The sequence below is a fragment of the Elephantulus edwardii genome, unplaced genomic scaffold (assembly GCF_000299155.1).
Source record: "Elephantulus edwardii isolate Elephantulus edwardi_28Jun2011 unplaced genomic scaffold, EleEdw1.0 scaffold00126, whole genome shotgun sequence".
Classification (NCBI taxonomy): Eukaryota; Metazoa; Chordata; class Mammalia; order Macroscelidea; family Macroscelididae; genus Elephantulus; species Elephantulus edwardii.
Genome location: NW_006399876.1, coordinates 2,747,410 through 2,770,467, shown reverse-complemented (window position 1 = coordinate 2,770,467; position 23,058 = coordinate 2,747,410). Strand labels below are relative to the sequence as shown.

Genomic DNA, 23,058 nt, shown 5'->3' with positions numbered 1-23,058 from the left:
TTGGTTTAATCCTCTCCAAGATGAATCTGTTTGTTTTCCTGGCAGTCCATGGTACATTCAGTACCCTTCTCCAGCACCACAGCTCAAAAGCATCCACTCTCCTGTCCTCCCTAGTCATTGTCCAACTCTCTGATGCATAACAAGCGATTGCAAATACCATGGCCTGTATCAGGTGCACCTTAGTCTCCAGAGAGACACTGTTGCTCCTGAGTACCTTAGAGAGGTCCCTAACAGCAGACTTTTCCATCGCGATACGCTTTTTGATTTCCTGACTGCTGGTGCCAAGAGTGTTGACTGTGGAGCCGAGAAAAATGGCCATTCTCCTCTTGTGAGATTTCTTGCCTCTGGAAACCCGATGGAGGGTCAGATATGAGTCAGTTCTGACTAGATAGTACACAACAACAACAATTATCCTTTAAATATATTCTTCACGCTGCTTCCATCCTGTTGCTCTCTGATCAGCATGATGCTGGCTCCCGAGGGCACCTGGCCACGTGCTTTCCTTTTCCATGTTCTGGAAGATGTTGTCTGCAATTTTATTCTTTTTCTTTAAGTGCTTGGAAGAACTCACAGCGAGGTCATAAAGCCATGGAGCGTTCATGGGAGCAAACGTTCTTAACTCTGGCCCAGATTGCGTTATGCACACAGGCCTGTTCAGCTTAGCCTTTCTTGACCAGTTTACGTCTGTCCAGAAATGTCTCCTCCTCACCTAAGCTGCTGAAATGATTGCAGTTTTCCCTCACTGACCTTCTACTACCTGCACAACCTGGTCTGGTGTCCTGTTTCTCATACCGGGTAGAGGCAATTTGGGCCCTTCTCCTTTGGCTCTGCTCTGTCTGTGGAGAGGCTTATCAATTTTATTCATCTCATAAATCAGCTTTTGAATTCTACCTCCACTTAAAAAGAAAAATCAACTTTTGGTTTCACCCTTTCCTTCCTTTTTCGCTTGTTTTTCTGCTTCCTCCTTCCCTGCCTCTGCTCCGTTCTTTCTGATTTCCTCTCCTTCCCAGAAGCACGTGTGGGAAGCCTGCTCCGGCACACATTCCTGTTGGCTTTCCAAGTCGTTCCACAGAGCCTCTCTAACGCAGTAAATCAAGGAAATGAAACCTTTGTCTAAACACCACAAAATGTCCTCTTAGAAAGACTGTTTTGGTGATATATGGCAACAATCATGTTACAATGAAACAAGTCAGATGTGTAAGTTCATCAGGACGAGGCGGCCTGTGTGAGCGTGGCAGCAGCTGCCCCTCCGCGAAGCGAGGCGGTGGGGGACGAGGCGGTGGGGGACGGTGCCGGCCCCTCCACCCTCCTCTGCAGTTTCTGTCTTGGAGACGTGCAGCCAGAAATCTCCTTGCGAGCAGGAATGTGGAGACTTCCTCTCACATACTTTGGGCATGTTATCAGGAGGGGCTGGGCCACAGAGAAGGATATAGTGTTTGACCATGTAAAACAGGCCAGCAAAAGAGAGCGAGTCCCTCAACAATGTGGACTGACCCAACGGCTAGTGTACAAAAGGCTCGGGTGGGCAGAACCCAGCAAGGTTTACTCTTGCACATGGGCCCACTGTGAGTAGGACCTGGAGTTGATTCCATAGCATCTAACTTAACAAGCATACACTCCTTTGATAATCAGGAAATAAAGCCCCTCTTGAAATGGGAGAGCGCACACTTTTTTTTTTACCATTAGGGGGTGGGTGGGTGGGAAAATCTCTGGGCGAAGGCCCTGTGCTGAAGCATGGGGACAGGGAAGGTAATCCGTGGCTGGGAGGACACAGCAGGGCCACCCTGCCATGAGTGCGGCTGAGCTTCTCCACAGGGCCTGGAGGGGGCTCGGAATTGCTGCCTGGACCTCCATCACAGGTGGGCATGTCCATGCTCCAGTGTCACAGAGAGGCCTTCACAGAGGCAGAAGGGAGGAGGGGGTGGCAACGTTATCAGCTGAAGCAGTGACAGAGTGGATGACAGCCAGAGCGGGAGGGACAGACGGGAAGAGACAGAAACAAGAGGCTGTGTGGAGGGTCAGGGTGCTGACCTGAGGGCTCGGAGCAGCCCAAGGAGCCCCCTCTGCCACACCCCAGTGTCCACGCATGCTGGTGAAGGGAAATTGCTAGGAGTAGCACAGGGAGGTAGTGTTGGACAAAATAAAACATGGGCAGTGAGGACCACTAGTCAAGAAAGGCAACAGCACTTCACCAAAGATGACATTCAGATGGCAAACAAGCACATGGAGAAACGTACAAAATCCCTAGCTATCAGAGAGATGCAAATCAAAACAACTATGAGATACCATCTCAGAAAGCACTAATAGCAGAGTTCAACAGGGCAGCAAACAATAATTGCTGGCGAGGTTGTGGTTAGATTGGGACCCTTATTCCTGCTGGTGGAAGTGTAAAACGGTACAACCACTATGGATGGTGGACTAGTGTATTGTAAAATAGCTGGAAATAGAAATACCATTTGATTCAGCATTTCCACTACTGGGAATACACCCTAAAAAAGCCGTAAGTGCCACCCAAACAGATGTATGCGCACCCATGTCTATTGCTGCTTCATTCACAATAGCAAAGGGATGGAAGCAACCCAAGTGCCCATCAGCAAATGAATGGATTTTAAAAAAAACAACAACAAATGACTGGATAGAAAAACTATGGTACACAATGGAATATTACACAGCTTTAAAAAACAAGGAACTCATAAAACATTATACAAGATGGGGGAACCTGGAAGACATTATGCTGAGTGAAATATCTCAGTCACAAAAGGACAAATACTGCATAACACCACTGTTAGGACAGACATGGGAGCGTTTGGAAGAGATGAGGGGAAGAAATGCCTGAAATGAATATATTAGACATTTTATGTATGACAACAATCTGAAACACAGAGTGCATTGCGGGGGGCGGGGAGGAGAGAGGGGGAGTAAGAAAATGTTCAACAAGAAAGGCAACAGTCTTCAACATGATGTTAGTGAGTCACACTCGTGACAGAAGACACAAGCCGTCAGATTGAAGAAGCAGATTCCAGGCAGGGCGGACAGAAACAGTCCACCTCCCAGGCCTGTGGAGTGGGACCTCGAGCACAAAAGTCAAAGAGAAGGTGTTGGAAGTCACGAGAGCAGTGAGGGTCCTCCACAAAGGGACACACTGCCCAAGGCCAGCACACAGTGGCAGCCCGGCTGCCCACAGAGCGTTCACATCAACACATCCAAGTACAACTTCCCCACAGCTGAACTGCTACTCAGGAGCCAAGGCCAGCAAAACCAGCCAGGTAAGAGGGCACACACACATCAACAGACTTCAGGAAGAAGCAGGTCTGAAACAACTCTGAGATATCATCTCACCCCGAGAACAACAGTAAAGTTCAACAGGGCAGCAAACAGAAAATGCTGGCAAGGTTGTGGAGAGACTGGAACTCTTAGTCACTGTTGGTGGGAGTGTAAAATGGTGCAACCACTATGAAAGGCAGTATGATGCTTTCTCAAAAAGTTGGAAATAGAGATACCATTTGACCCAGCATTTCCACTATTGGGAATATTCCCTAAAGAAACCAGGACTGCCACTCAGGCAGATTATCTGCACACCCATGTTAATTGCTGCATTGTTCACAATAGCAAAGAGATGGAAGCAACCCAAATGCCCATCATCAAATGAATGGATAAAGAAGTTGTGTTATATTCACACAATGGAATACTACACAGCACCGAAAAACAAGGAACTCATAAAATATTATACAAACTGGGTGACCTTGGAGGACATTATGCTAAGTGAAATATTTCATTCACACAAGGACAAATACAGCATAAAGCTACTGTTGTAAAACAGACTGACATGGGGGTTGGGGACAAACTAAGAAAAGAGGGATAAATTATGAACACTGCATTTAAATAGATGAGGGAAATAACTGTCTAAAAGAAATATATGATTAGGTATTTGCATCACAACTGTGCAGAATAAGAAGGGCATAGTAAAGTGGGCTGAGGAGTGGGATTGGAGGGAGAGAGGAAATTGTGTAACAATGAATGAATGGAAATCCAAGTTTTCGATACATTTTCTTTACAATATCAATTAAAAAAGTAATAACACAAAAATGAAGAAGTGGGTCTGGTGGAAGGCAGAGAGACACAGAGGCTGAAGGTACATCTCTAGATTCAGGTGAGCAGTCACATGGCAGGGCCTAATTAGATCTTTGAAAAGAAAAACAAAAGTGTGGGGAACAAGGATCCTTGATACAAGAAGACAGGAGGCTTTGAGCATACTGAGGGGTTCAGGAGGGGCTCACTTCAGGTCTCAGAGCTGGGAGTCACCGAGAGCAGGAGTGCAGGACTGAACTGCAGGGGGCATAATGGTGGGGAGAGTGCTGGGCTGAGTACCAGGGCCAGGCACGGAGGGGGCACCCCAGGTGAGCCAGGGTCACGTCCAGCTGTCCCGGGCAGTGCACATGCTCTTATGCACACACCACCCCCATCTCCTCCTCAGGTCTGTATGGACTGATACACAGGCAGGGTGCCTCCGCTCTGACCATCAGGTGAAGCCGAGATCACAGTCAAGCGAGTCCCACATGCCATTCAACTCCTCAGGGCACAGGAGCCGGCCAACCTCTGTGGCAGCCTGTGATGCGTGCCCTAGGCGGAGCCTCGGCCCCTCAAGATTGCTTGGTACAAGGTTGTCACAACCCTCCAATCTTTTACAACATCTGCAAAGCAACACAGAACGAGGTGTGCCTGCACTGTAGCATCTGCTTCAAGTGCTTCATGCCGTGCGATGGCACCGACCTCCAGGTCTCGCCTCTCCTTCCTCATGACGCCCAGAGCTCTGATCACAGTAACACCCTGCACTGCTCTCCCAGGCCTCTCCGGCCCACACCCAGGATGGCCCCCTGAACCCTTGGGGCCCCCCACGCCCCCCACTGTGTCTTCACAGGGGTCCCTGGTGCCCCAGACAGTGAATACCCTAATCTCAACCTTGAAAGTGAAAGTTGAAATTCACACAGATGTGACTCGGAGGAAGCCCCCCCCCCCCCCGCAATCCACTAGCAAAACATCAGCCCCTGGGAGCTCCTCAGACCTCGGATCTACTGTGATATTCACAGGGGTGCTGATTATTTGGGGCCATCTCCAAGCAACAGACGTCTGCCCTGCCCCCGCCCTTCAGAAGACTCAGGCTGAACCACAGTCAGCCTTCGGACCAAGACACAAGGCGACATTTACAGTGGAACAATTGTCACACACACACACACACACACACACACACACACACACACACACACACGACGTCTGCTGTGTTCTCCTGGGAAGAAGCGGCTGCCCCGTCCAGCTGTGTGGAGGAAGCTGGGGCTGTAAACAGCTGGTCCCCAGAGAACGAATCGACTCTGTCCCCCGAGACTCCGGGGAGAAGTGGGGTCCCTCTAGTCTGTCAGGGCTAGCCCTTCCCACCAAGGTGGGCTGCTCACCAGCGCTGTCACAGCCATCGAGGGAGATGTGGTCAGCCCTGCGGTCCTCAGTGGCCGGGTCGCAGGTGATGTGCGGGACCGTGAGCATCTTCTCTCCGGAACTCACCCCGTTATCCCGCTCCAGCTTGAATTTCTTCTTCTTGACCTGAAAGCAGGCAGCAGATGGGCACCTGGTACCCTGGCCTCACACCCTAGTGCAGGGTAGGGCCTGAGGTCCCGGTCCCTGAGGGAAGACAGATGGCTCAATAGCAGGTGGCCAGGTAGGACCAGAGCAGACTCGGGCTCAGAGGCTCCAAGGGCAGCTGGACACCAGGGACCTCAGACCCTCTGGGGAAGATGCCTGCTGAGGTCCCTTCGTCCCAGCTCCTGACCTGCACACAACTGACTGGTCTCTTGCTCCCTGGCCTCTACACACTTGTGGGAAGCTGGCACTCAGACCACTTCAGTCTGGGGTCACTTACCATGACGGACTTCTTGGGCTTGGGGCTGGGGGACAGCAGAGCATGACTGCGGGGGGGTTTCCGCACATAGATCTTCCAGGTTGACGACTCGGGGTTCTCGGCCGCGTAACACCTCCATGCGGTCTGGGTCAAGCAGAGGTGGATGTCAGCATGGGACCCCAAGGAACACACTGTGGGCATCATGGGGTGGCAGGGACCCCAGAGTGTCACCCTCAGGGCCCCTCCATTCGTGTGCTGGCTCTGTGCCCCTGGCTCCAGCCCACCCCACCCCCTCCCCACTCTCAAGGAGGACAGGGAGGCAGCGTTAGAGGCAGGGACCAAGGTGGTCATCAGGTCCCCACCTCATCCCTTGGCTATGACTCTCAAAGGGCTATGCTGGGGTTCAGGGTGTCCTCCCCTACACGCACCTGCCCCTGTGAGCAGAAACTCAACCGGTGTGTCCTCTGCCCACAGAGTCTGGGGGGACTGAGTGGTCAGATACTTGCTGGTGGCCTAAGTCTAGTGTGGGAGCCTGTCGTGAGAGGATGGCCAGTGGGAGAGCTGGTCACTGAGGGCAGCACGTGAGCTGGTGAGGGAGCCTGTCGTGAGGGGATGGGCTGTGGGAGAGCTGGTCACTGAGGGCAGCACGTGAGCTGGTGAGGGAGCCTGTCGTGAGGGGATGGGCTGTGGGAGAGCTGGTCACTGAGGGCAGGCCTGTCACACAGGGGACAGCTGGTCACCGGGGGACAGCCGTGTGCAGCACACCTGGATAAGCGAGGCAGCTGCAGGGATCTGTCGGTTGAAGTGCTTCTGCCGCTGCTTCTGCTGGACCTTCAGGGCGAAGCCAGAGCCGAGGATACCCTGGGGGACAGACAAGCTCAGTCCACTCGGGGTGCTCCCCCACTGCCCACAGAAACCCAGGGAGCTGCCCGCACTTGCTGAGCTAACCCCAGGGCGAGACAGGAGGCGGGGACTCTCAGGGACCCCAGGGAGCTGTCCATGAGGGGCCTGGCCTGTCCTCACCACGGGTCCTGCGTAGCGGGGCCGCCTCCGGGTGACCTACCGCTGGGAGAGCGAAGAAGGATATGGCGAAGACGGAGAAGCAGGAGGCGATGGTCTTGCCCACCCAGGTCTGAGGCACCTTGTCCCCATAGCCGATGGTAGTGACCGTGACCTGCAGGGGAGGAGTGACGGTCAGGCCTCAGACCCCTCCACTCACCACAGAGCCCACCCCATCGGACTCAGGGAGGCACAGGAGAGGGGCTTGGGGAACGCATGCCCGGGGCAGTGTCCAGGCCACCAGCACTGTGGCACAGCCCTGGGAGACGGGAGCCCAGAGAGATGGGAGCCCCCGGGGGGGATGACAGTAGAGGCAGGGACAGATGAAACTGTTACTTCCTGACGGCACCCGGGGGGGGGGGTGCCAGATGCATCATCTCCCTTTTCCCCAGACAACACAACATGGCTGACCCTTCTCCTCAGTGGGAAGCCGGCGGGCTCAGGCACCGGCTGAGATGCTGAGTGTGGGCTGTGCCCCCAGCAGTCTCAGCTCCCACATGGGGGCAAGCCCCAGGTGCGGGGGGGGGGCACCCTGCAGGGGTCCAGCCTGCCTGCTTCCAGCCTGCTCCACCTGCTTGGCATCCAGGAGCCACGTCCTGTCCTCGTGTTCACTACTGCCCACTCACCCGGTGGGTGGCAGGATCATACAGGCAAGGCGGCCAGCGACTCAAGTCAGCTCCATAGGGCCAGCCCCCTAGCCCGCCCCGTCCCCCAGCACCCACTCAGCCATGCCATCTCCCCTCCCTGTGGTCAGGATAGAACCTGGTCAGAGTGAGCCTCTTGCTGACCCTCAGAGGCCTCCACCCCACCTGCTGTCCAGGCCAGCGCAGACGTGGGGACCACAGGGGCCCACTTTACATGGGACCTGAAGGCACCACCCCAGCCCTTGCCACCTCTGCTCTCTGCTGGCCACGGGGTGAAGGGAAAAAGGAGGCGTGCAGGTACAAGCAGGCATGTCTCAGGCAGGGGCACAGCCCAGGGCAGGACAGCAAGTCAGGACAGAGTGTGCTGACCGGCTGCGCCATGCACACTGGTCCCAGCAGGGTGCCGCTGCCCACAGCAGACCTCTGCTGCCATGTCCCACACCTGACTGCATGAGCAGGTTCCTGACGTGTCCCTGAGCACAAACACCCCTAGCTCCTGTGCTTGGAGCCAGCAAATGGACCACCCAGGCCCAGTGTGTATGTGGTGGGCTCCCAGGCAGGCCACACGCAGGGACGGGCACCCACACATGGGCATGTGCATGTGCGTGTCTCTCTCTCACACACATGTATACACACACACACTTGGCACAGCATTGTCATCTAAGAATCCTGTTTTCTGAGCCACATGTGCCCACCCTGCACAGGTGACAGCCCCACACAAAGACTAAGCCTGGGCCCCGTGGGAGAGGGTAGACCCTCAGCAGGCCATAGATAAGGGCGTGCAGCGCCATGTGTGTCCCTTATCTGGGGGCTGTGCTCCCCAGCAGAGCCTGCATCCCACATGAGGCCTGGTCCCCGGCTGTCTGTGGTGTGGTGTGCACACGGGGAAGGAGTGAGTCCCAGGCAGAGCCCTCAGTCCCAGGAGCAGTGTTGACACTTGGGGAAGGGCCAGCACGCCCACAGCGACCCTGTCACTTCACAGTCACCCCTGCAACCTGAAGGCGGGTACGGAGCTGAGCCCTGAGCTCTCAGTGAGACCGTCACTCCCTGAAGAGCCAGCATACACTGTATCCCGGATGTCCACTGGCAACCTTCTACTCATCCTCAGAACCTCTCTGGCGAGGCTCAAGGCTACACTGACCCCTCTGTGCTTCCCACCACACCCTCATATGTAGAGTGGGCATCTGGGCAGGGCAGGACCAGCCATGCTCACCTTGATGCCCACTCACCCCGCCTCCCACCCCATCACCAGCTCTGCAAGGGAAGAGAAGGCAAAGCGTGGAGGAGAAAGAGGGGCCAAGGCTGGAGCATGGAGGAGGGGGCACCCTCGAAGGGGGGTGAGCGGGGGAGGGGCCCCGGGGAACAGCCTCATCACAGGAAGCCACAAGGAGACAAAGCTGCCCTGCCAGCTCCCGTTCATCTTACAAAACCCACCCCTTTCGCTGCCCTGTGGGTTCTGACTCACAGTGACCCCACAGAGCAGAGGACGACCCCACGGGGTTTGCAAGGCCATACATCTTTATGAGTGTCAACAGCCACGCATTTCTCCTGCAGGGTGGCTGATGGTTTCAAACTGCAGACCTCTGGGGTAGCAGGTGAATTCTTTAACTACTGTGCCATCAGAGATGCTCCACATCTCACAGGGCCGTGCCTTCAAGATGCCCTCCTCAGGGGCCCCAGCTGGGCTCCTGGTGCCACACTTGGGGACCTGAAAGGTTTCATGGTCAGTCAGGCTGTCCAAAGACATGACACTTGGAGAAGTAGAGGGTTAGCAAAGGAGAGGAAGCTCCTTAGTGAGAGACACAGTGGCCGCCACAGGAGCTTGAGCTGACCACCGGCTGTGGGGCCAGCGCAGGGCAGGTGGACCAGAGCCAACGCAGTGACCACAGGCTGTAGAAACTGAGCCAGGGTGGGGCTATGCCCCCACAAACAACCACGTGTCAGGGGCAGAGGCAGTGCTGGGACCCACAGCACGGGGATCCCTGGGGCGGGACTTTGCCACAAGGGAGGTGGACAAGTACCACTGGGACCTGGGACGATGGGAGCCCCCTGGCCAACAGGTGTGCCAAGTCGTCATCAAACAAGGCAGCCAGCGAGGGCTCCCAAGTTCCGCCTGGAGAGGGCAGAGGTGGCACAGGTGCCCGCAGCAGTCTCAACACCCATTTCAGGGTGTCCTGACCACCCTGGGAAATGGGCTCTGCTCCTGGCCAGCCTCAGTGCCATGTCCTGGGAACCAAGGGAGGCCTGGGGACACCTGACCTGGGCTCGGAGTGACCCACTGCAGGGTTATGCCAACGAAGCCAGCCGGAAGCCCAGTTTCAACCCAACACGACTAACCCATGACTGCAGAGTTAGCTCGGGTTTACAAGCAGCCCGTCTCAGGCCCCAGTTGGCAAATCTGACGGGAGTGGACTCCCCATCCCCCTCCCTCACAGCAGCTGGTGGACTTGAACTGCCAGTCTTTCAGTGAGCAGTGCAACACTCTACACACTGTGCCACCAGGCTGTCTTAAGCCCAGTTTATACGTACGAACACAAGACCAAAGCTCTGTGCTGACTTCCTAAACCTTCTAACATGCTCATCTACTGGGGCCCGTCCTTGGACAGAGGCAAAGCCAGCGCCCTGGAGAAAGAGCAGCCTGTGAGGATGTGACATCGCTGTGTCACCGATGCAAACGTCACACCCCGGCAGAGATGTCACGCTTGGGAAAGCAGAGGGTCATCCAGGGGAGGAAGCCCCCAACAAGCTGCACTGACAGTGTCTGCAAGGATGGACTTGAACATGGACTTGAACATGGGGTAGACTGTGAGATGGTGCGGGCATCTGTTCACAGCGTCGCGGGGAGTCCTCCCTGATGCAACAACACCGGATGACAACAGGCACCAGGCAGAGGGCTGGCTGTCTCCCGGTTTCCGGGACACTTGCGCTCCGTGGCTGCATCTGTGGACGTCTCCCGTGGCTCACTGTCCTTCTGCTGGCTACAGTAATCGTGACTCATGGGTGACTGTGACACCAAACTGTCATCAGGGCTTCTGTCTGGTCTGGTGGGGAGGAGGCCCTGACAGAGGGTCACACGCTGGCTGGCGGGCAGGCCCAGCAGGAACAATGGTGGCAGGCTGTGGGGCTGAAGAGGAGCTGCAGCTGACGGGCCAGCCCCAGTGCCAAGGCCGCACAAAGGAGCCGTGTTCTCGGCCGTGCGCGGATGTTTGCACAGGTGTGGGGAGTGGGAGCATGGTGCCATGGGGGCAGGGGGCAGCCTTGGCTCCACACGGCTCCCTGTGGCTGGGAAAGCCGGCGGGCAGTGCCCGGCATGGGCACTGCTTATCAGCAGGGCCTGGGGTGGGTGCCCACACACTTCCTGCAGCCCCAGCTGGGTAGCCCCCCACTTTCAAGCTCACCACAGCCTCTGGATCTTTCCTGATCCACACGCCTGCCCCCAGCACGTATCCCCTGCCTTCTTCCCAGTCCATCCCACTGCCACTCCAGGGCCTCTGGTGCGGTAGGAGGGTGGAAACTAAAACCAGGCATCTCTGGCCTTGGCAGGGGGGAGTCAGCACTCCCTGCCTCCACTGGACACCTCCAGAACACACATGAGGAAGCCACTGTTGGGGACACGCATGATCAAGACGGTGGGTGGATCCCTGTGTTCCCACCACTCTCTGCTCACACCCACCAGGCCCTGACTGGCCCCTACACTGTGACCCCATGAACTTGAGGGCCCCTCCTCTGGATGCGCTCCTTCACTTGTGGGACAAGGAGGCCCAGGAGGCAACAGGGTCCTAAAGAACATCATGCTTGGAGCATAAGAAAGGTCCGTGACATGAGGAAGACCCTCGGGGAGATGGTCAGAAACGGTGGCTGCTACTTTGGGGTCAGACTCGGCGAGGGTGGTGAGGAAGGGCAGAACCACATGGGGCTGTTCTTTGTGTGGGGGTCACTGTGAGATGGACTTGAGTCCGTGGCACCTGAGAACCACCACCAGGGCTTGGGGTGAAGGGAAACAAGGAGTCAAGAATAAGATTTTGAAGGTTTAAAGATAAAAGTATCAAGATGGTCCCACAGAACATTATCCTTGGGTGTGCTCCCTCCCAGGGACTGAATTACACGGCCCCTTAAATGTGTGTCTGTGTGGCCGGACCATGCCTCTCCTCAGGGATCCTGCGATTTGATGTCATGATCCTTCACATACTAACAGGGCAGGGTGCAATCTGGGATTCCTGGCATCCCCGAGATGTGAGCTTAAAGGAGTAAGCCGAGGAGAAGGGACTTCCTGCCACCAAGAGAGAAAAACTAGGAGTGGATGGTGCCTGGGGGTTGGGGACCCTGTGCTGAGAACCTCCTGACCCAGGGGAGGATGGACAGCAAAGACGCTCTTTCTAAGCTTTGAACTGATGGACAGTGAGCCCTGCCCCGAAGCTGACACACTCCTTTCAGACTTCCAACCCCAACTGTCAGAGAATGCATTGCTGTTTAAAGTCCTCCTTTCCACTTGAGGCATTTGCCACAGAAGCACCAAGAAACTAAGACGATCTTGCCGTGGCCCCAGGTGAGAATGCGGGGGTGTGTTCTGAGCACAGGCCATGGCCGGCCAGGGTCCGCAGTGAGGCAGGCAGCTCAGCCAAGCTGAGTCCCGGGGACAACGACCACAAGGATGGAGTCCCAGGTCCCACTCACCACGCCCCACCACAGTGCATCAGCGTAGCTGCCGAACTCCACACGGCCCGACTCGTTCACAGCATCTTTCTCAGCCAAGTAAACGAAGTAGGAGGAGAAGATGAGGCCCAGGAAGCCAATGTACAGAGTGGTGATCAGCTCCTGAGGGTGAAGGCAGTGGTCAGTCTGCTGATCCCGTGTCCTGGGAGAGCCAGCAGCATCCAGAGGGGCCACTTCTGAGAGAACTCTGAAGCAGAGGCAGCCAGGCAGCCAAAACAAACTTTTACCAGATGGCTGGCATCACATGGGCGTGACACACACAGTCCTGGGGTCTCAAGACACAACCAATGCCAGGCCCAGTGCCCTCTGCTGATCCCCGCCTTCCCTCCTGCTGCCCAGGGACCCCTGTGAGGGAGAGAGGGCCTCCTCCTGGAGCCTGGCTGGCTCGGGGTGGCAGGGTCGGCCACGGAGCCACCCTCTTGGTTGGACTGTGGCTGGGATTTCTGAGCTTCTGGAACGGTGCCTCTGTCACTTCATTTGCCTACTAGCCTTTCATTTGGTCTCAACGAGGAGAGGGCATGTCCCAGCCTGGGCACAGGAGCCTGCTGGGCCAAGGTCCAGGAAGACCCCACGCTGTGCATGGGAGAGGTGGAGGAGGACCCTCCACCTGGGTTCCCCATCTCCACCCCTACAGCTGCCCCTCGCCCTACGGGCCACCCCAATGCCCACCTGGCGGTGGATGAAGACCACAGATCCCAGAAGCCTCCAGGTGCCGCCCTGGCGGTCCACGTGCAGCATTCTCAGGATCTGCAGGAAGCGGATGCCCCTGTGAGGGTGGGACGTGGGGGGTGTGAGGGGGCCTGGGAGAGGGCACCATGCCCGCCTGGACTTCCACCCTGTGTGGTGTGTCTCAATTCTGTTCCCAGCACAACCTCCACCTAGGGAACCCCTCACAGTCTCCTAGCCTCATACTGGCCCTCCTTCCTGCACACTCTGCCTGAGCCCAGGGGCCAGCCACCACTATACATGCACCTCCCATACTCCCAGTGTGTCTAGAGCCAGGGGTCAGTTCGAGCCATGGACAGCAATGCCTAAACCACCCATCCTGTGAGCCTGTGTGGCAGGGAAGGGGGGGCTTAAAAGCAGGGTGTCTCTGGTGAGTAAGCCTGAGTCAGAGAGAAAAGACAAATCATTTCCCCACTGCCCGACTGAGCTGAGGGTGGGATGTCTGGCATCAGGATGAGGGACAAAGCTGGTACAGCCAGACTCTGGGAACTGGGGGCTGAAGGGGTGCTGAGGGGGTGCTGAGGGGCTGGGGGTCCTCAGGCAAAAGAAGCCAGTGACTGGTGAGGAGGGGCCTCCCCTACAGCCAGCTCCCTGCTCCCCCAGTCCTGCCTGTACCCATCCCCGGGGCTCTCTAGTAAAGCTGTCCACAGCCCAGGGTAGAGGGTAGGAAGAGGGCTGCAGCACAGGCAGGCCTACCTGATGGCCGAGGTGGCAAACACCTGTCCCTTGGAGCCCACGCACAGGACCACCATGGAGGCCACAACCACAATGAGGTCTGCAGGGACAGAAAGGTGACTGGTTACAGTGTCACCAGTTCAGGAGACAGGGAGGCTGGTACAGCATGGCTCTGTCCTGTCCAAGGAGCACCAAGGACATCTTGGAGGGGAGACTGAGTAAGGGTCTGGGCTAAGCCCCAGAAGGGTACAAAGGAAGCTGCGTTCCACTCTGGACCCATAAGAAGCGCTGAGCTCCCTCCACGCTAAACCCGGCCTTTAGGCAGCTCCTCAGGATGGAGCCAGAGCCCAGAGGCGTCTAGAGCTGGGCAGAGCAGCCCTAGGTACCAGCAGCTGTGCTAGATTCCTGAGTGGTCACTTGCACTGCCCCAGGCTCTCCCGTATCAGGAGAGCAGCCTGTGGTCAGCACTCCAGCAGGGACTACAGGGTGACCGTGCTGTACGGGTCACCTGCCCAGAGTTCCTGTTCCTGAGAGGTCACGAGAAGTCCCCACCACTGAGGGGTCCAACTCACCGATGATGGAAATGGGCTTCCGGGCGAAGCGCAGCCGCCCCCACACGCCCACGTACTTGCTGCGGCAGCCAGCAGACCAGAGACGCACCACGTACTCCGTACCGAAGAAGACCACCAGGACGATCTCCTGCATGGACAGGGGGGCACTCAGACGGGGGCTGCCACCTCAGATGCACATGGAGAAGGGCACCCCAGAGCCCACTCAGGTAAGGGACCCAGAACCCACTTGCACAGGGAAACCCAGGACCTACTCAGGTAAGGAACCCAAACCCACTCTGACAGGGGACCCCAGAGCCAAATCAGAAAAGGGACTCAAACAACTCAGACAGGAGATGCCAGAAACAATTTAGACAGGGGTCCTCAGAACCATCTCAGATAGGGGTTCCCCAAGCCTACTCAGATGGGATACCAGAACCCACTTCAAAAGGGCATCTGCCACCACAAGAAGATAAAAATAAACAACTGAATTGAAAAGTGGCCACAGGATATGAACAGACACTTCCCTAAAGATGACATTCAAATGGCCAACAAGCACATGAAGAAATGTTCAGAATCCCTAGCTCTAAGAGAGATGCAAATAAAAACAACTATGAAATACCATCTCACCCCAGTCAGAATAGCAAAACTTAACAGAGCAGCAAACAACAAATGCTGGCGAGGTTGCGGAGAAACTGGAACCCTTATTCACTGTTGGTGGGAGTGTAAAATGGTGCAACCACTGTGGAAGGCGGTATGGTGCTTTCTCAAAAAGTTGCAAATAAAAATATCATTTGACCCAGCAATTCCACTACTGGGAATATACCCCAAAGAGACCGTAACTGACATCCAAGCAGATATATGCACACCCACGTTTATCGCGGCTTTGTTCACAATAGCTAAGAGTTGGAAACAACCTAAGTAAGTGCCCATGAACAAACGAACGGATAGAGAAGCTATGGTATATTCACACAATGGAATACTATGCTGCATTGAAAACCAAGGAACTCATAGAATATTGTTCAAAATGGATGACTGTGGAGGAGATTATGCTGCGTGAAATATCTCAGTCACAAAAGGACAAATATTGCATGGTGCCACTGTTGTAAAATGGGACTGACTTCGGGGTTGGGTGGAGACTGAGAAAGATGGGTTCAATAATGTATACTGCATTGAAACAGATGAGGGAGAGAACTGTTGAAAAGGGATATGGCTGTCCGAGGAATTGCAGACATTCTCCAATAGCGACAGCGAGGGTTCTGGCTTCTCCACACATGCAGCAGAACCAGGGTTTCCCCTCTGATAGCCCACACCCTGCTGTTGTTGCTGGCCATGTCGTCTGGCGGGTTTCAGTTTGTAGAGGCCCTGGTCTTGCCCCGTTCTCTCTGTCCGTGCTCTAGCTGAGTCCATTTTTGCAGTAATCATGCACAGTCCTCTCAAGCCTTCCTCTCTGCTGGTCCTGCTTTACCAAGTCTCATGTCCTCGAGGGCCTGGCTTCCCCTGACAACATGGCCAAAGGACGCAAGACACAGTCTGGCCAGTCCTGCTTGAAGGGCACTCTGGCTACACTACTGCCAAGTAGCATCTGTCCATTCTTCTTGCAGTCCACCATGGTCACGAGTCTGCCCATCCCACAGCTGAAGGCCATCAGTTCCGCTTCGGGCCCAACATGTGCTTGACCTCTGGGATGATACCTGGGGGCAGTTCAACTCTGTGTCCACTTCCGACTGTTCCTTGAGGCATTAGACAATGCACCCCAGTCTGTGATAAAGTTGCGATAAATGGGTGCTGATAGGACTGTAGGCACAGAAGTACTGGTCACCGAAGCTGTTATTAATCAGATCTCAGTCCACAGTCCAGGAGAGGGGTGACTGTGTGAACCCTTGACCTCACTGTTGATCTTAGTGGGAACATGAATGCACCTTCGTTTCAAACTTGGCCTTATGCCATCCAGTGCCCTTATCCACTGCCCCTTACCTACATGTCTGTCCACCCTCCATTCTTGCATCTCAGAAATGGTCTCATGGATCTCTAGTTTGTTCAGACCCCTTCCTCATAAAGTTGTCTAGCCACAGACAATGTGTGGAACTCTGAGCTGGAGGCTGGACCACAGAGAGAGTCTTCTGTGGCAGAGCAGCCCAGTATGCATCTTGAGGCTAAATCATAGCCCAGCTTCTGGTAGGAGTCCCCTAGCCTGCTCCTTTGTTGGGAGATGCCCCTGAGGGCCTTTTCTACTGGGGTCTGACCTCTGACCATCTCACCTTTTTACCTTTAGCCTCCTTACCACTCCAGGCTTTGCAACCTCACTCAGTTTCTGAAGCCTGGCAGTTTAGCCATCTCTCTGTCCAGTCTTGCCTGGTCAAGTAATTCACAGAACAGCCAGTCATGGTAGGCAATTCCACTTATTCCAGTGACGTTTCTACAGGGCAGATAGCTGAGGCTCAGGTGGTGGCCAACAACTGCACAAGGGCCATGTGGAGTGAGAAGTGGGCTTCAGGGCCTTGCCTGTGGACCAGGTGTCCCAGCCACGTGTTTGTGGGTCAGCCCAGACTTCCTGAAGTCTCACTCCCCTTATCTCTGGCAGTCTGCAAAATGTAGCCTTCTCTTCAAAAAGGGGAGAGCAGTGGTAGGTTTGACTAGGGCAGGACTGTCTGCTGGACAGTGTGGACTTGTGTGCATTCAGTGGCCCTGTGAGCCCCCGACTCACCCTGAGAGTTAGCTGCAATGGCATCCCACTGCCCAGGCAGAGACCCTGCGTGTCCGGAACACTGTCCTCTCCTCTCACCTTCCAGCCAGGACTCTCCTGGGCAGCAGTGCACCAGCCATCCCAACTCCAAGCGACCTGGGCCAGGAACTGCACCAAGAATGCTTGACCACAGGGTCCTGTGGTCTAAGTAGGTTCTGGGGACTCTTGTCTGAATGGGTTCTGAGGTTCCCTATCCAAACAGGGTTTTGGATTCCCTGAGTGGGTTGCAGATATCCTCCCCCCCCCTTTTTTTTTTTTTAGTTTGCAAGGAGAAACTTGTTTTTATTTTTAAAAAATTTTAATTTATTGTGAAACCGGGGTGGTGGGAATGAGTATGTCAGAGACGGTGTGGTTGGCACAGGATAGAACAGATTTTAGGGCTCTTGTACACAGGGTCACTATGAGTCGCAAGCGACTCGACAACACACAACAACAACATTAATTTTCATGAAAATTTACAGAGACTTTGGATTTCCATTCATTCATTGTTGCACTTTTCTCCCTGTCCACCCCTCCCCCCAGTTCTCTCTTCTCTTTGAAAAGTAAAGGAAAAATTCTTTCATTGTTATACAATCCCTCCCCCGGTCCACTCCACTGTTCTGGACTCCTGTCATGACAATAATTCCTAATCATAAACTGAATCCCTATGGCCCAGCCACCCACTCCAAGTGTCCCCGAGACCCAGGGCTTAGGACACAGGCATCAAAACAAAAACCCACGCTGGCTGAGAGACAGAGACAGCCCAGGTGCTGCCTGTCAAGCGAGAAACCCAAACATGAATGACAGTCCATCCCTAACCCGGAACGCAGCTCGGCCTCAGGAGAGGCAGGGTGGACACAGCACAGCACGGACGAAGCTTAGCACGTGAGACATGGACCGCTGAACTGACCCAGCCAGTGGGGCAGGCCTCCCGCCAGAGTTCAGGCCCGTGCTGCCCAGTGCGGGGGCAGGGTGCTGGGCACGGGGCTCCCGGGGGGTGGTGGCAGCCCTGGGTCTGGGTGTTTTATATCTGAACACTGTAAACGCCTGGACACACGGCTGCACCGTTCCCACAGCGGCAGATTCGGCCGCAGCACTCTCCCTGCTCCCTGCTTGACTGTTCTTGGGGGCGTAAGAAGTATAAGAAGTTCAGCAGCTTCCAGGCGTGCCTGTCACCAACACCTGCGGGCCCTGCTGAAGGACCCTCCCCACCCTCCTCTGATCAAGCTTCTCAAGGACAGAAACGCAGAGCCCTGGGGTTTCGATCTTATCTCTGCAGCTGCTATCAGCCAGAGCTCAGAGACAGCTCTGGAAAGTGTGACTGGTCCAGGAGGCCAGTTTTCTTCCTTAAGATAAACTGCTGTTGCTTTGTGGCGCCTTTAAGGGAGATTTCTGGTTTAAGGTTGAAAAAGGTCTGCTTGGTAATCCTTCCTCATTAGCCCCTGTGAAAAAGGCTCCAGAAAGCCAGGTTCGAAGGATCTTACTTACAATTTAAAAATAAAAGAGAAATCACACTGCTCCGTGAGTCCTGAGTCCTTGAGTCCAAGCTGGACTTTCTGGAACTAAGGACTTGTTTTTAAAACATCTTCTTACTGTGATTTGAGTACAGGTTTACAGAGTAAATTGGTTCTCCACTCGGCCCCAGGCAGACACTTGCTTCTGGCGTGGTCTTCGTCCTAGGGGTCTTCCCCTTCGCTCTCTGCCCCTCCGTCCGGCCCCCCACAGCCTTCTAGTGCCCTCCCTGGGCAGGTGCTACCCTCGGAGCTTCAGCGAGGTGAGGGCCTCCCGCTGTCACAGTCACTCTGTGTGTCTGTCTGTCCTCTGTTTGGCGGAAAGCGAGTCCCAGGTGCAGCTGTGGTCTTTGTGGGCTCTGACACTGACAATGTCCCCCTGAACTGGCCCCCCAAGCCTAGGCCTGTGGTTACAACCCCATTTGGGAAAGGGCCACCTTTGGTATTCTGAGGATTCACAGTCACTGCGGTGCGTGTTCTATCTTTTTTGATATAAAGGAGATTACTGAAGGGAGCAGAGTGAGAGCCACGGCAGGAGGCCACCCCTCAACCTCCAGCAGGGCAGAGGCCTTAGGAGCTGGGGGGGAGGTCACCCCAGAGGGACAGCAGCACCAGGTAACAGATGGCCTGGCTTTGTGTCATTTGTGCCGATGGCAGCACCAGATAATGGTGCCTCACCCATGGGTCCTCTCTTGATAGCAGCACCAGGTAAGAGGTTACCTCGCCTGTGGGTCATCTCTCCCAGGAAACAGAACTGATCACCTGGCCCATGGGTCAATTCTCCTGATAGCAACTCCAGATCACAGAGTAATGAAGCACCTGGACCCTGATGGCAGTACCAGATACTTCAGCGCCTCGCCCATGGCCCCACCCGAGACCTCCTCGGGCTTGGGTTTTCCAGGCCCTGAGGAAGGTAGATTAGGATTGCTGGAAACACATGACATGGGTTATAACAAGCCCCTGGGGCTCCCTTAACTGGATGTTAGTTCAGGGAGCCCCTCGGGCAGGCAGGGCTGAATTGGGCCAGGGGTCTTGATGGCAGTACTTCCTGATACAGCTGCTGGGCCAGGGGTCTGAGACCCCTAACCTCTCAGCTCACCCTCAAACACTCAGCCATGTGTGTCATGGGGAGGTGGTGGGACGGCACACCCCACGTCCTTGATGGGGACCCAGTACAGGCACTGAAGGGGACTAGGCTGCATCTTCCAGAAGGTTCTTGGGATGGATGGCACCAAGGTGCAAGTGCACTTGGGGGTAACCCTGGCTTGGGAGGGACAGACGCCCTCACCCTTGAACACTCCTGAAGTGTGACGCTGGAGGGGAGGTGAGTGATGAACAAGCGGCACCCCCCCCCCAGTGCCTGCGGTATCTGGGTGCAGCTTTGGGGTGAGAGCAGACCCACCCAGATCCAGAGTGTCCAGACAAAGGTTCAGACCAGAGATCCCTCAAGGGGCGGGCACGGTGGGGGGGCTGGATGGTGCCCCCTCCTGCGCCCTTCCCCTGGCCCGGTGCCTGGAGGAGGAAGGCCCAGCTGCCCTTTTATCTCTTGTTTTGTTTTTATCATAAACAAGTGAATCTGCCTCCTTTGAAGATTCCAAGGCTGTACAGGCTTTGAACCCCCGGAAGCTGAGACCATTCGTGCTTTTCTGGTGCCTGGCTGAGGTCACTGCCCAGACATGTCTGGGGCCCAAGCCGTGCTGGGGACAAGAGTACAGCCTGCTCAATGCCACTGCCCTGGCCCCTACCGGCCGCCCTGCTGTCACAGATTAAAGACTGAGGACTGGGCAGGGGAGGAGGGCACCTCGTCCAGGGCCACCACAAGTGGGCATTAGGTGGGGGTGGGTTGGGACACAGCTGGCCACCCTGAGGACCTGGTGGGTGCACTCAGGAAGCCAGTAGGGGCTCCGATTGAAGCCCCAAGTTGGGGTGCTGGTTTTCTTGAGGGGTGAATGGGATTGCCCAGAGGTGGTGGGGCTTGTTGGGGCCAGGTCAGGCTCTGTGCAGGACCTAGAGTCCCGCAGGGTTGGGGTGAGGTTTGCCTTCTCACCAGAGACCTACAGCTGGCCCCATCCCGTGGCCTCTCCTCACACAGAGCCCAGGAAAGGGAGCGCCTGGCCTTGGGCAGCTGTTTCTGCTCCAAGAACCCAAGAGGCCGCAGCCGCGCCTGGGGGGTCAGCTGGCCGGAGCACGATGCAGGCGGTGGGGCCCTCAAAGTCCTCTTTGTTCCTGGCCTGCCCGTGGCCAGCTGCTCCCTGTGCCTGCTGTGGGGACATGTGCTGGGCACAGCTGGGGCCCTGCATCCCCCACACTGGCAGACAGGTGCGCGCACCAGGTGTGCAGACCTCTGTCCCTGGGTCCCAGGCCCTGACTGTGGAGACCTCCAGCCTAGACCGAACATTCCCTTTGTAGTCAGGGGGTCGGCCTCCCCACTGCTGGTCAGGCAGCACAGGTCTAAGGCCACTGCCCTGGACTCATCACCCCACAGAGGTGGGGTGCTCAGGGCCCCTCTGCCACCCTGCATTCCCACGAGCACCCTGAGTTCCGGGCGCCGGCGTGCGTTGGGGCAGTGAGTCCAACAATGGGCCTGGCCAGCTGCCCCACTTGCCCACCCTGAGGCAGCTGCATGTCTGGGGCAACTGTGGGGGGCCAGCAATTGATCCCCAAGAACCGGGCGCACCAGCCAGCTGTCCAGACAGCCGTCCCTGGGCGGACAGGCAGGCCCCGAGGCTTTGGGTCGTCATGGGGACGACGCTCGATCCTGACAGCTGTCGTCTGTGTCTGAACCCTCCGCCATGCTGCCCCCCCAACAGGTGCCCAGCCTGGCAGAGACTGCCTAAGTGTGCCAGGGAAACTTGTGCCCCTACAACTCGGACCCCGACGGGGCACTGTGGATGAGACTCCACATGGCCGTGGACGAGGTCCTGTCAGTCCAGGGCCTGTACTGACCAGCACACTCCAGCCCTGGCCTCCAGGTGAGAAGATGAGGTGCCCTAGGCCTTCCGCCCTCTCCCCTCTCCACACCCTCCACACCCTTCTGATAAGGCTGCTGTGATCCTATCAGTTGGGGAAGCACTGATGGCCTAGTGGCAAGAAGCTGTGCTGCAATCTCAAAGGCACGTGGATCAAATCTGCCTGGTGCTCTGCAGGACAGCAGTCTCCTCCCACCTTCTTTCAGAGGTATAACAGCTCCAAGAACCCGCTGGAGGGTCAGACCCGCTGGAGGGTCTGCTGTGAGTCTGCTCCAACTCAGCTCCACACACAGTTCAAGATCACAAGCCACGCTCGCTCAGCCCGTGACGACACCAGGGGGAGTGACACTCGCCAGCCCTTCTCTCTCTGAACGTCCAGGGTGGACATTCTTCTGGGTCCTCTCTCCCTGAGTCCACACAGCTGACCTTGACCCACAAACCACAAACCAGGCCCAGAGCCACACAGAGACCAACAAAGGCCCTCTGCTGGCTCCGGCGGGTTTGAAGTAGCAGCCTTTGGGTCAGCAGCCTGGCCTTTTAGCACCAAGCCACCAAAGCTCCTGTCTCTGGCCATGGAGGCCACATACACAGAACGCTCACATTAGCGGGCTGGACGCCCCTCACAGCTGTTGGGGAGACATGCCAGTCCCTGAGACCTCTCTATTCCCCTCACCATGGTGTCCTTGAGGTAAAGGAGATGAGGTCACATGATCTGCATGTGGGAGGTACAGTCACATGGGACAAGGATGACCTGACCCCCGGGTGTCTTTAAGTTCACTGACCCAGCGTCGCCCACACGGGCTGACACTCCGAGGCCGTGAAGTAGTGATGTGCTCACAAAACACTGCACGCAGCAGCTCTGGGGGTGCAGAACTGATTGCCATGGTGCTCATCACGAGGTCAGTGGTTCGAACGCCCCTGCCCTTCACTGGGAGGAGGATGGGAAGTCCACTCCCATAACCATTACTGTCTCCGAACCCAGTGGACGGTAGACAGGAGTCAGAACTGATTTGATATCAACGTGAGGCCTAGATAAGGCCCCTCAGTAAAAAAGGACATCACACCTGGCCTGGCAGAGGGCCAGAAAGAGGGCACCACGCAGCAGCAGCCATGGGTGCGAACAAGGAAGCAAGCAAATCCCACGCCCACTGAGTCTATTCTGACCACGGCAGACCCCCATCTCTAGGGAGGCTCCCGAGGTGGGAAATCCTTTGGGGGAAGTGGCTGCTGTACTCGAACCACCCACCTTTCAGTTACTGACCCAAAACAAGACCCCGCAGCGCAGCCCGGACAGTGGCCCCTCTGTGAGGAGCCATCAGTCTGCATCCGCTCGACGGTGCTAAGGAACGCTTGTGTTTACAGACCAGATCTCAGCTCTACACACAGTCACACGCAGGACCACTGACCAGGCGCTCTGACCAGGCAGGATGACGTGGTCTGCTACCAGGTGGTCCTGGGAGCCTGAGGGACGGTCCCCACGCTGGAGCCGAGAGGAAGGCAGTGCATGGCAGAGCGTGTACGTGCACACAGGAGATACAGGCAGAGCGTGTACGTGCACACAGGAGATACAGGCAGAGCGTGCACGTGCACACAAGAGATAC

General features: G+C 56.1%; 1 protein-coding gene across 1 annotated transcript in view; it reads right to left on the bottom strand.

Moving 5' to 3' along the window:
• Positions 1 to 23,058, bottom strand: part of KCNQ1 (potassium voltage-gated channel, KQT-like subfamily, member 1) — a 313,853-nt gene that overhangs the window by 197,314 nt on the left and 93,481 nt on the right. The window contains exons 8-15 of the mRNA XM_006893373.1: positions 14,277 to 14,403; positions 13,726 to 13,804; positions 12,973 to 13,069; positions 12,265 to 12,405; positions 6,951 to 7,061; positions 6,653 to 6,748; positions 5,909 to 6,031; positions 5,448 to 5,592 (exon numbers count right to left, since the gene is read on the bottom strand). Of these exons, the coding sequence (XP_006893435.1) occupies positions 5,448 to 5,592; positions 5,909 to 6,031; positions 6,653 to 6,748; positions 6,951 to 7,061; positions 12,265 to 12,405; positions 12,973 to 13,069; positions 13,726 to 13,804; positions 14,277 to 14,403 (919 nt within the window). The remainder of the gene's footprint in view (positions 1 to 5,447; positions 5,593 to 5,908; positions 6,032 to 6,652; positions 6,749 to 6,950; positions 7,062 to 12,264; positions 12,406 to 12,972; positions 13,070 to 13,725; positions 13,805 to 14,276; positions 14,404 to 23,058) is intronic.